Below are 13,007 nucleotides of genomic sequence, written 5' to 3'. Positions count from 1 at the left end.
ACTCCACTGCTATGAAAGAGCAGAAACTTTTACACTGAACCCAAGTCTAACAGGTCTGGTTATGACCTCAGTTACAATCTCACAGAACTAAGATGAGCTTTTTTTTTTTGTTAAGAAAGGGAACAAATGAAGAGCTACACATCCAGGACACTTTCACAACATAAATGAGGCTTCAGTGTATAGAATATGTGTAGACTGCTACAGCAGTGTATACAAGCTGTGAACTCTGGGTTTTCCATACAGAGACAAAAAGAGGCCATTCCTTATCTCAGGCATTAAGATGTAAAGCTCAAGTAGATGTGATTTCACATGTCTTTCAAGTGACCAAACTACTGATGCACTGTGATTGTATTGTGTACTGGGTTACTAATCAGGCAGAAACTAAAAATACTATAGAAATGATAATGGCATCAGTAAACAGCACATGAATACATGAAAAGCTACATTTCAAACCAAAGCTCCTTTGCAAAAGAACATAATTCAGGACATCAAAACTGGTCCTCAACATGATTTGATTAGCACAATTTTATAAACTTGAAATACTGACCACAGCAGCCTAATTTTAACCAATATAAATCACTACCACTGAGCTCTCCAACAAGCACACAGAAAAAATTACTGTTTCACTGCAAATGAAAAAGCATAAAGGTGTTAACTAGAGCAGACTGCTTTCAGCACCTGGAACAGAGTTGGAAGCAGGTTTGTATTTCAATACCTGATTTCTGTACAGGGGTTGCAGAGACTAAACTCTGGTTGCCTGGTACACGTGAGGGAGTTCCTTGCAATGTAGGAGAAGAATCCAGACTTAAAGTACTTTGGATTAATGGTACACAAACCTGCAAAGACATCAAGCCTCCTCAGTGAAAACAGGTGTGACACATACAAGCCATAAGCCACAAATAACCATAGGTTTCAAGTACCACATAGACAGTACTGCTGCTCACAGCATCAGTGTTCCAGACTTTCTGGGCACTTATAATAACATTTTAAAGATGTTGTGTAAGATATGCATAGAGATACATGAATTAGAAATGGCTGGATGAAACAAAAACTCATGCTAGGAAGATCTGACTGTACCATAATTAAAAAGGTAAGATTGTTTTTTCTTTACTTCCTCCCTGAAGTTTAATTTAATGATATTCAGAAACCAAATAAAAACATTATGTATACTCCAGCAATAATGTGAGTAGCAATGAAACACCTGCATTGTTTTTCTCTCTATATGCATTTTTCTAAATGTTTTGTGGTTATTTTCAGCATGTTTTCCTGTGGCAGACTTCCCAAAGCATACACTTGCCTAGTGAAAGGACAAAGCAGTCCTTCTATACTGTGCTTATATTTACTAGAATTCTGCACTCACTGGAGATTTTCCTCTAGAATCTCACACAACATTCAGATATGTCTCAAATCTTTTGGGGCTTTAAAAAGATTTCACATATAGTCCAAGCGCTTGTGCTATACATAACACACCAATTCAAAGGTCAGATTTGGTTCCTTAAGAGTTTTACTTTAATAATAAACTAGAGAAGGAGAAAGCAGGCACAGAGTAAGTTACGGTAACAAAGAGGGGATGTAGCTTCACGCCTTCCACACAGGCTGATTAAGCTGTGACTATTTTCAGTTGTATTACCTGTTCAAAGTTGGCAGGCAGCTGAGTTCCCAGCCTCATGAGTAAATACCACCAGACCTCCAACTTTGTGAGGGCCAAAGCCTCTGTTCTCACATGGATCGAGCTCAATGGCTGCATTAGCAATTTCAGCCTTTTAGCACTGCACAATATATCTTGAAGAGCAAGAAAAACATACTCTTAAGCAACATAAATAATTAAACCACAGATCGAGAGGAAATTTTTTTAAACCATTAAGTTTTTTCCTAATATATTTTAGCTTAAAATTCAATTAATGGCAATTTATAAAACTAAAATAATAGTAAATTCACCAACCCTTCATACTATTTTACTGCTCTGTTATCTAGAACAACCCTGGAGATAGCAAGTCTCCGATACCGAGACTGAAATGAAATCTACTGCATACCAACATAAACAGAAGGAAATTCACTCGTGCTTGTTATGTCAGAGTCCTATCTGACACAGTAAAAGAAAAACCAGCCTTATTGGAACAAGCATAATGAACGCCAGTTGTGCCATAGATTTTTATCTTCTGATAGAATCAAGTCCCTTGTTAACTAATTTATGGGAAACAATGATCAAAATAAATGAACAGATAAGAAACAAATTTAAATTACAATTTTGGTTAAATTCAGCTAAACTAAAAAATGTCCACATTAAGCCTTTTCAGGACATGCAGTAAGGAGAAACAATCAAAAAATAAATATTGTGTGTTTTTAAAGACTTGTTCAGGTCTCAGTTACACTTTTAGAGGAACTTTGTTTAACGCCTGTAGAATCCTGAAGCATTGCTCTTCTCCAATTAACCCACATACTCCAAAGTAAGATCTACAGCATGTTATTCTCTATTTTTGCTGGTTGGACCAATTAAAGAATTACAAAAGGAATGTTTGTTAATTTTATTTTATTCATTTCTCATGGAAGACAAAAAGAGAACTACTGATCAAACTGCCCTTTTTTCTTAGAACAAAACAACAAAAATCCAACTCAAATTTAATTTAGGCATATACACACAGTACGTAACACTGTGTGTGTGTGCGTATATATGTATATTTACATCACTATGTATACACCACCCATATACTATGTGTATATCCAGTGGTACGTGCCATGGTATCAACCACTACTAGACAGAATATTTTCTTCCAGTTACGTAAAGTGACTGCAGTCAAAACAATTCAGGTTAACTTTTTCAATCTACCTGGATTGAGAGCAAAATTATCTATTAGACTCTTCCATGCAATGAAGGCTATTTTCTTTACCACTGGTGAGCCACTACGAAATCCAAGCTCCTCCAATTGCAGCAATGAGTTGATAAAACTGCCACTACGATGCAGAGTCTGAAGATAAAGATGTTCAGAATTAAGATAATGTGTCATCAAAAATTCCCTCCCTAATGCCTCATGATTGTAGAACTTACTACTTTTCTGCTTACCTTTCCAAGTAATCTGACAAACAGCGGCCATAATTTTAAAACATACGTCTCATTTTTTGTAGAAAACAGTTTATGAAGTTCTGAAATTAATTTCTGCAGACAGAAAGAAACATAATTTCTGTAAGAAATATATTCAATTATTTGAAAAAAAAATCATACCAGCTTCTGGAAACCCAACCAACCTGGAACAATGCTCTTGCTAAATCACTATTTAATTCTGTACTACACAGCATTTGCTGGTAAATCAGTCAAATGTTGCTACCATCTGATTACCTTCTCAGTTGAAACTTATAGTTGGTTTTAATTATTCTTACAGTGGCAAAATCAAAATCCATTTCCTGAAATACTTGTAGTCTCTCTAAGTCTAAACACACTGTGACCCTAAAACCCACCTGGCTTTTGGGTTTTTTTGTAAACATACTTAACTTCTACAGTGAATAAGGTAAAATAAATAAGGCTACAGTTCTGAAAGTGAAGGGGAACATGAAAAGCTTCATCAAAAAGACCAAGTGCACTGTTGTTAAACAGGGTTGGGAATCTTCTAATGGACATGGAAAATGCTGATGTACTTGGTGCCTTTTCTTGCCTCCATCTTTATTCAGGCCTCCAGTGCCTGTCTCCCATTACCTTTTAATAAAATTTAAAACACCCCAAGCAACCAACCAACAACCCCAGTGACTACTGCTGTTGCCCCTGGAAAAAAGGCAGAGCATTCCTACTTACTGTGGTCATGAGATGCTCAGTGACAGCTGCCACCTCCTGCTGTTTCTGGAGGAGCAATGGCATGCCCATCTCCAGGGCAGTAGCACCTCGTAACTGCACCTTATGAGCTGAATGGACAACCAGGGGAATGATCAGTTTTGCCCACCTCACAGCCTCTTCTCCCATTTGGGCTGGAGTCTGCTCCATTAAGCTAGATCCAAAAAAACAAATATGGGTATTACAGATCTCCAACAGATAGATTGCTCAGACATGCAAAGATAATCTTGGTATCACCAATAAATGCTCTACTTCAGCATACAATTTACAGGAAACCATGCTAAACAATTCTATTTTTTTTTTATTTTTCTAAACAATTGTATTTTGACAGCTCACTTAAAACTGCAAAGCTGAAGTGCTACTTCAGATAAACTTCTCTAAAAGCAGAACAGACTGACCTATTCTATCACAGCTTTTTAGGTGAACAAGCTAAACTGAGAGCCTGAAAGGAACATACTATCCTTTCCTTATCAGTGACCAAGCACTAAGTTTGCACATTAACCATCCCTTGTATGTTCTTAGCAGTACGGAGCAGCTCCCACAGGCCGTGCATGCTGAAAACAATATGTACCTGCTTTAGAAAAACAACTGAAATCCTGTGGCAGCACAGGTTTGCACAGACTCAATGTACATTAGCCTAGTCAAATGTTCATTTTTTATCCTTCTATTATGGAGCTGTTGGAGCACAGTCTGACAGACATCTACACTATCCCACACATGCCAGCAAGACTCAAACAGGAGGACCCGGCTTATATTCAAACCAGCCTGTAGTAACCAGCCTGTCTCCAGAAGTCATTAAATTTTGCCAAGTGTCCTCTCTTTGGCACAGGTATGCCAAATCCCCATCACTACAGCTGTACTAAGGAAAACTGCTGTCTTTTGGGTGATTTTATTAAAGCCGGAGGACAAGCAGTTCTTAAAAAACACACTGTACCTGTCATCAGCCTAACTTGTGAACAAAAGTACTATCCTGCTACTGCTGTCAACCAGCCTGAGACCCAGTATTTATTTTCAAATAGAACTACATACTTTTTAATAACCACATATAGTCATGTATATATACAGTAATTAAAATAAACCATTTAATAAGACATGTAATTTTCCAGAAACAATTGTCTACTGCATTTCAGGTTTGCAAAAGAAGTACTGGTGTACAATTAGTCAGATGCAAGAAGTTGCTAAGTACTATGTAAAATATAATATTCAAATTCTCTGCTGCAGAAAACCAATGTATTAAAGTGAGCAAATAAATAATTACTGCTTTAACTATTTTACTGTAAAATGGATTTGTAGTTCAAACTCAATGCAAAATAAATATTAGTAAAGATATAAGCTCAAGCTATTTATTAATAAAATTATATCAAACAAGGACAAAATTGATTATTCTAGTGCTGCTAACCAAAATAATGCACTCTTGGTGTTGGTCCTAAAATGTCGCCTATGGAATTTAAACAGTAATCTCAACAGTATTATGAGATACACTACAGTAAAATTTGTAAAGCACCAAGGAGACATTTTAAAATAAGAACCCATATAATGAGAATTTCTCATTAGGTTATGAAAACGAAAGCTAGAATGTAAGAACATAACTTGTGAAACACACATGAGACTTCAGAAAGAATTCTCAACAAGTTGTTGAAAACAACGCAAGTTTATTTGAATATTGACTACTTTCTGCATCAGAATCAACTGCTGTATTATCATTATTGGAATATTCTGCAAATGAAGCTGTTCAGAAGAACCACTGGCAAAAGAACAAAAACAGTAGTTCACCCAGTTTCACCCTGTTGTACTGACAGTAACACAGACAGAAGTTAAACACCACACAGCCGCTTGTTCACTTTCCCACCCCCAGTGGGATGGGGGAAAGAGGGGAAAAAAAACCCACAGTAAAATCCACAGGTTGAGATAAAGACAGTTTAACAGCACAGAAAAGGAAGTGAAAATAATAATGATGATGATAAAAGAACTGCAATATAGAAAACAAGTGATGTTCAATGCAATTGCTCACCACCTGCTGACTGATGCCCAGCCTGTCCCTGAGCAGCAGCCCCCCCCAGCTTTTCCCCCAGTTTGTATAGTGAGCAGGATACCTATGCTATAGGATATCCCCTTGGCCAGTTGGGGTCAGCTGCCCCCAGCTGTGTCCCCTCCCAACTTCTTGTGCACTCCTGTCCTGATTTTGGCTTGGATAGAGTTAACTTATTTCCTAGTAGCTGGTGCAGTGGTGTGTTTTGGCTTTGGTTTGAAAATAATGCTGATAACACCCATGTTTTAGTTGTTGCTAAATAGCACTTATTGTGATCAAGGACTTTTCAGTCTCTCATGCCCTGCCAGGTAGCTGGGGCACAAGAAGCCAGGAGGAAGCAGAGAATAGCTGACTCCAACTAGCCAAAGGGGTATTCAATACCACAGACCATCATGCTTGGTATACAAACTGGGGGTGGGTCAGGGGGAACTGATCACTGCTTCTGAACTGGCTGGGCATTGGTCAGTGAGCAACTGCGTTGTGCATCACTTGTTTTTCTTGTTTTTTTTTTTTCCTCTCTCCTGCCTTTTCATCACTATGATAATATTTTATTTATTTCAATTATTGTCCTTAGCTCAACCCACAGGCTTTACTTTTTTCCCCATTCTCTTCCCCGCACCACTGAGGGAGAGCGAGAGAGCAGCTTCATAGTGCTTGGTATCAAGGGTTAATCCACAACAATCCTTTTTGACATCATTCACAATAACAAGTTTTGACTGGAATGTGCTATTCCAAATACACAGCTTTTATTATTGTTTAGCTATTAATTGACATGTGTCTGTGCTTGCCTCACTGTATAGAACAGTCTAGTGCTTGTTAGTGGCTGTTTTTTACTTCCAGTATACTGATCATCTGACTGTTGTGCCTTGGGATGTTTTGGTAACAGCAGTGGCAATGCACCTGGCCTGGCAGATGGCAAGGGCATCACTGCTGTTTCTGTGCTGCTGTACTGGACAGGCTGGAACTCCAGTGTGAACTTGAGTCAAAGGGACTGTGATCTGTAGACAAGTCCAGAGGGGAACAGGACATCTTAACGCATCTTCAGCAGGTATACTTCTGAAGGGGCTGTGGCCCAAGGATAAGCCCATGCTGCAGCAGGTACACCTTCGAGCATCAGTGGCTGTGCACAAAGTTTTGCTGCTGAAGCACCTCAAAGTGTATGGCCACAGATAAAGCCACAGCAGAGCAGGTACACTCCTGGAAGGTGTGCAGTCATGGGCGAGGCCATGGTGGAGCAGGGTCACTCCTGAAGAGATGGTTGCTGTGGGTAAGGCCACACTGAAGCAGGTGTATCTCTGAAAGCATTGCAGCCCATGAAGAAAGCCACTAGAGGCTGGTGAACCTCAAAGCAACTACGCCATGATTAAGTCTATGCCACGACAGGTATATCTCTGGAGAGACTGTGGCTCATAGATCAGGCCGAAAGGGACCAGAGGTTGAGACTGCAATGGAAATAAATTTACACTATTGTAACCTGGGGCTTCAGTTGCATGTTACAGGAATTACTATAGCAGGAACCCCTCTTTGCTAGCCAGGGGAAGAGCAAGAGGAGGAGTTCATTGCAGTGTTAAACCCTATAACCTGGCACAGAGGGACCAGGGTTGGAAACTGTAATGGAAATACCTTTAAATTGTTATAATCCATGACCTGAGTTGCATGTTACAGGAATTACTACAGCCTGATCCAATGGAAGACAAGCCTTACAAGCAGAGCTTACACAGAAATAAGGCCTTTTTGCTTCTGACAACACTCCACCAGCAAGTAGGCTGGGGGTACACAAGGAGTTGGGACAGGGTGGATGGGGACACAGCCTGGACAGCTGACCTTGACCGACGCAAGGGATAGTCTAGACCAGATGAAGGCAATGCCATCATGTAAAGATGGGGAAGGAGAAAGGGCAGGTTTTTGGAGTGATGCCATTTGTCTTCGCAAGTCACCATTACACGTGATGTAGCCCTAATCTCCTGGAGATGACTGAGCACCTGCCTGACCATGGGAAGGGGCCAATGAATTCCTTGGTTTGTTTACATGCACGCGCAGCTTTTTCTTTTCTTACTAAGTTGTCTTTGTCTCAAGCTAGAAGTGTTCTTTCACAACCCTGGTTCTCTCGTGCATCCCACTGGGGGAGTGGGCACATGGCTGTGCTGCTGGTTGGGGTTAAAACATGACCTCCCCCCTCTTCCCAGCCTCCTTGCTGGTGGTGTGGCACAAGAAGCTGAAAAGTCCTTGACTTAGTGTAAACACTGCTCAGCAACACCTAAAACATCAGTGTCATCAACATTATTCTCATCCTAAATCCAAAACACAGCACTGTACCAGCTACTGAGAAGAAAATTAACTCTAACCCAGCCAAAACCAGAACAACACTGTAGGAAGAATCTTAAACATATTGAGCAATTGCAAGAGTACTTTAAACAACTGCCTTTAGTATACTTGTGCCACTAAGATTTTGTACTGATAGATACCTAGGGGTTTTTTGAAAGCTATTTTAACAATCTAATATTGCAGTGCACATACCGTATAACAACATTAAGTGCTTCATATTCAACCACCATAGATTGTACATCTCCCTTAGTAAGTATCGTTTCCAGGGTAGAAATAATACTGGACACCTGAGGAAATAAGAACATTAAAGTCAGCACCTAAATACATTAGGATTTCCATGAGGAGCTGGAATTATGAAATTTCATTTCCCAGGACTGTGCCCTGTGTTTGGATTATACTAGGTCTAGTTTTAAGGTTAGAACTGCCACAAAACTGGAGTATTCACAACATTTTTCCCCCATGCTGCTTCACTGGTATCTAACAGAATTGCTCACATTGCAGTTTCTCCCTTGGGAGAAGCAATAATTCCTTGGTTCTTTTCCCTCTGCAGCTGCCCTTATTTTTCCAAGAACCTAGGCTCTACATTTGGCATCAAATTTGACAGAAAATTACTTTCAGATTCAAAAGCTACTTAGTAGTGAGTGACCAAGAGACTGCACAAGCCTCACCTCCCTAGGAAATCAGACCACCAAAAAAAAAAAAAACCAAAGAAACAAAACCAAAACCCAAACAAAACAACAAACCCAGAACCAAACCAAAAACCAACCCCAAACTGAATAAACTTACCTCATTTTTAACAATTTCAGAAGGAAATGTCTGCTTAGAGATCACCCAAAGTGCCCGAGTGCGAGTGTTCTTGTCTGAAGTTTTTAGAGCAACACTGTTCACTATTGAAAGCAAGTCTTGTATTTCGGTTGCTGAAAGCAGAATGCACAGCACTCAGATTCTGTTTCTGCAATTTCAATCAGCTTCTTAGCAAGTTTCAGCTCATTTTTTCCTCAGTTAATGTTACTAAAAGATCCATTCAACTAGAAGTCCCAATGGACATGATTTCGGACATGATTTCACGACTTAACAACATTACTTTTTTGCAGTTTCTCCCAACATAAAGTAGTGAAAAAGCTAAAGACGTATTAATATACAGATACCATTAATGTAGTACATCTGTATTACCTATAGAAGAAACCACAAAAACGTAAAACTCAATGATAATTTCACCCCAAACCTCTAGAGTTAAGGATTAAGTATTTTAATTATTTGAAACTTCTTGGACTTCCAGTAACTTTAAGCAGCATTTTGGTCAATATCACTGCTATACTGACATAGATAAATTCATTTTAGGGTCTACAAGAGGCTTTAATAATAAAGATGGTGGTAAAGCTATAACTGAGGTAACAGTGAGCTCATTACACAAATAACAATTAGATTTAACATAGGCCTTACATTCAACTAGGAAGACACATGGAAAAATCATGTATTCCTTTAAGACTCAAAGCTATTAAGCCTAATTTTTTTTACAAATTTGGGCTTTGTGGGTAAATAATCTCATTACCAAATAAACATAAGCTCACATACACTCCTTTCCCCAACCAAGAGGAAAGCCCCGTTTCAGAACTTAATTCTGAAGCCTGACCTTCTCTAACAAAACCGACTGCAATTTATCAACTGGTTAAAAAATATTAGAAGTTATGGGAAAAGGACCATAAGAAATTATTTTAGCTGTCTCATCCTCATCGGAAATCAGGCTAAATTTTGCACAGTAGGAACGGTCCCTTCTAATCAAAACCATTCTATGATTTAACAACCAGGAATTGCCAGGTAAAAATCTCAAACACTGAAAAACACTACTGGCCATCCCCAAATGCTAAATGTGTTCTTCCACCTGTACAAGTTTTTGATTACTAATTCCAAAAATTACAGTATCTAACCAAAGTATTTAATGGAACTAGAAGGCAGTAAACAGTATTAGCATAACAGCATGAAAAAAAAACAATTTCTTTGTAAAAGGTGCGATTAATGAACTGACCACACTGCTCATATTAGAGACAAAAATCACTGCATCACATGGGAACTGTGAACTTCGTCAAAGTTAAAGTACATGCTAACAAAGAAAGAACTCCTGATATATACATACACCTACACAGACACACATTACTGGCACCCACACTGAAGTTCATTTGCTTACCAGATAATTCAGATGTAATACTTGAATTAAAAACACAGAATCCTAATGCCTGCAATGCTGCATTACTTAGCTCTACATTTTGACTAGAAATGTGTGCCTGAAAAACAAAACAAAGTCTCAGTTTATAGAAGTAACTGTGAAATATGGTATGGTATTACAACACTTCTGCTTAGTAAAATGAGAGCTATGAAAAGCAAACACTTGAAAAACACACCCATGCAGGAACCCCTTCCTGATCACATATACTTCAGATCAATAAAACTATTCTGAGTTGCTGAAGACACTTTTGCTCTCTGTAATTTAAACATCTTTACTGAAGCAAGTTCTAAACAAAGTTCTTTTGTGCTTGTTGTGTATTATCACTTGACACTCTAATTGTCTGTAAACATCTAAAACAGGAGGGGGAAAAAAAAAAAAAAAGATGGCCAAGAACAGTCTTTACATGACGCTTCAAAAAGAATCTGACATTTACTGCATATTCTAAATTCCCAGTGTCTCTAAAGACAAACAGAATACGTTGTGTCTTTTCTGGCTAGATGATCAGATTTCATTGCTTAACACTGCCCAAATATACCAAAGACCCTATATTTTACTTTCTCCTACAGTAATGGAAGATACATTTTGCTGACAAACCCTTACTGCTATGTCACTAGCTTGAATTATTTAACTCAACCTCAAGTCCTGCAATGGCCACTGACCTTGACCACCTAAACATATCTTCAGTTCTACACTGAAACACAGAAAATGAAATGGAAAAGACATACCTTAAACACTTTGCAGAGTTGAGGGAAGTGTTTTCTGACATCTGCAGTGAATCCTTTGCCTTCCACACCAGTCAAGCGACTTGAAGCAGCAGAAGGGAAAACAAGTGATATCCACAGGTTAAGCATGTTATAATTTGACATAACTTTACATTTCTCGCACACAATTCATTAGCCAATATAGAACCATTTCTTTCTTCAGAAAATTAAAACACAACACCAAAGAAGTTAAAGAGCAAGAATGCCAGTCACCTCGCAGGTTACTCTGACATATCAGTAAAATATTGCGTTATAAAGTACGTGTCCTAGTGACTAATGACGCATTTTGTGCTTATAAAGTATGCAGAAAAAAAAAAACAAAAAGAAAACCAAAACACTAAGGGCTTTCATTTTTCTGGCAACTTCTACAGAAAACATTAAAAATATGTAAACTTGACATGACTGCTGAAAATTAGATAAACTTTCCGCAGAAACAGATGAGCTTCAAAAGCATGTTCCTCAAATGCAGTTCTAGAATGCAAGCTCCCCACTCCAGGAAAATTATGACTTGACAACTTACAGTGATGACTTTCCATGTATTTGAAGAACATCCATACAGAAATGCTATACTTACCCTACAAAAGGTTAGCAATCAGTGTCATACAACAAAACACCTGTATTAAGTGCAATCATCCAGAACGTAACATGAGAAATCTGCCATTGCCTAATACTGTCTTTAAGTCGGAACTTTTTTGGTCAGTTATTACTAGAAACCTGTAAAGTCTTGTAGCTTCATCAGCATCACTGATAGATCTAAGCGGTTACAGCTTTAAGCATCACAAGGCTGAAAGATATAACCTCAAAGGTGACACGGAGGGAAAGAGATAATGCCTCTGCAAACACTAACACATCTGAGAAATCCAGGTAAAAGCAGAACCTCACGGTTAAGCAGTATCTTCCAAAAAAAAAAAAATGCAGTTAAAAAAGCCCACTATAATAAAAAAAAAAAACAAACACAAAAAAACCACAAAAAAAACCCCACACAAAACCCAAAAACCCAAGCCCTCTAACCTTTCCAATCACGAAGATGAGATACAAGAGTTTTTCCAGTCAGAAAAAAAGTTACCGTTTCCCAGCCTCAACAGTTACTCCAGGAAACCTGAGGAGAGACTCTAGGATGTGCAGCCTCCAAAAGGACTCCGTCCGTCCCTTCCTCCCTCTCTCCCGCGCCTTTTCCCTCTCTAGGCCCGCACGATGCCCGAGATCTCACCCAGCGGCCCCACAGCACGCCTCAGCCCTCCGAACGCACACCCAGGCAGAGCTCGCACCCCTATATCCGCTCCGCAGCGGCTACCGGGGGCTCACCCCTCCCCTTGCCCCGACCCAGGCGGACAGAACTCGCCGGGCCAGACCCGCATGCCCCCGAGCGCGCTTCCATAGGGGCGGCCGCGGTGCCCTCACGCGGCGCGGGCCTCCCCGCCCCCCTCACGTTGTCCCCGCGGCCGTGAGGCGACATCCTCGGCCCGCACTCACTTGACGATCGTGAGGTGCGCGTCGGTGAGCTCCCCCGGCGGGGCGGCGGGGTCCTCCAGGGTTTCCAGCAGCGGCCGCAGGCTGGAGCCGACGGCGGGAGCACTCATGGTGCCGCGAAGCGATTGAGCCTGTCTCCCGGGTTAAGATGGCGGAGCGCGGGCCGGGGCTGCGCCAATGAGGAGCGCGGGGAGGCGGGGCGGGGCCGAGCAGGAGGATATCGAACAGCGATACGCGTTTATTCCGCGCGCCGACATCGCCCTCCGCCGCTGATTGGTGGCTGCGGCCCAGAGGAGGGAGGTGCCAGGGGGCGACTCCGAGCTCAGGCGCCAGCGGAGCTGAGGGCGGTGTGGGATGGGTGATGCGCGGAGGTTTCTT

General features: G+C 40.4%; 1 protein-coding gene across 3 annotated transcripts in view; it reads right to left on the bottom strand.

Annotated features, from left to right (window-relative positions):
• Positions 1-12,778, bottom strand: part of RIF1 (replication timing regulatory factor 1) — a 34,393-nt gene extending 21,615 nt beyond the window's left edge. For all 3 annotated transcript variants that reach the window (XM_057415619.1, XM_057415620.1, XM_057415621.1), the window contains exons 1-10: positions 12,633-12,778; positions 11,124-11,202; positions 10,360-10,456; positions 8,961-9,091; positions 8,367-8,461; positions 3,785-3,974; positions 3,062-3,154; positions 2,828-2,966; positions 1,631-1,782; positions 716-836 (exon numbers count right to left, since the gene is read on the bottom strand). In XM_057415619.1, coding sequence (XP_057271602.1) covers positions 716-836; positions 1,631-1,782; positions 2,828-2,966; positions 3,062-3,154; positions 3,785-3,974; positions 8,367-8,461; positions 8,961-9,091; positions 10,360-10,456; positions 11,124-11,202; positions 12,633-12,739 — 1,204 coding nt within the window. In that variant the 5' untranslated portion in view covers positions 12,740-12,778. The remainder of the gene's footprint in view (positions 1-715; positions 837-1,630; positions 1,783-2,827; positions 2,967-3,061; positions 3,155-3,784; positions 3,975-8,366; positions 8,462-8,960; positions 9,092-10,359; positions 10,457-11,123; positions 11,203-12,632) is intronic.
• Between the last annotated feature and the right edge of the window lie 229 nt (positions 12,779-13,007).

This window comes from Pezoporus wallicus, unplaced genomic scaffold, assembly GCF_028554395.1.
Source record: "Pezoporus wallicus isolate ANWC-B61680 ecotype Strahan unplaced genomic scaffold, APGP_CSIRO_Pwel_v1 contig_736, whole genome shotgun sequence".
In the NCBI taxonomy this organism is placed as follows: Eukaryota; Metazoa; Chordata; class Aves; order Psittaciformes; family Psittacidae; genus Pezoporus; species Pezoporus wallicus.
The sequence above is the reverse complement of the archived record's forward strand: the minus strand, read 5'-3'. Positions and strand labels throughout refer to the sequence as shown.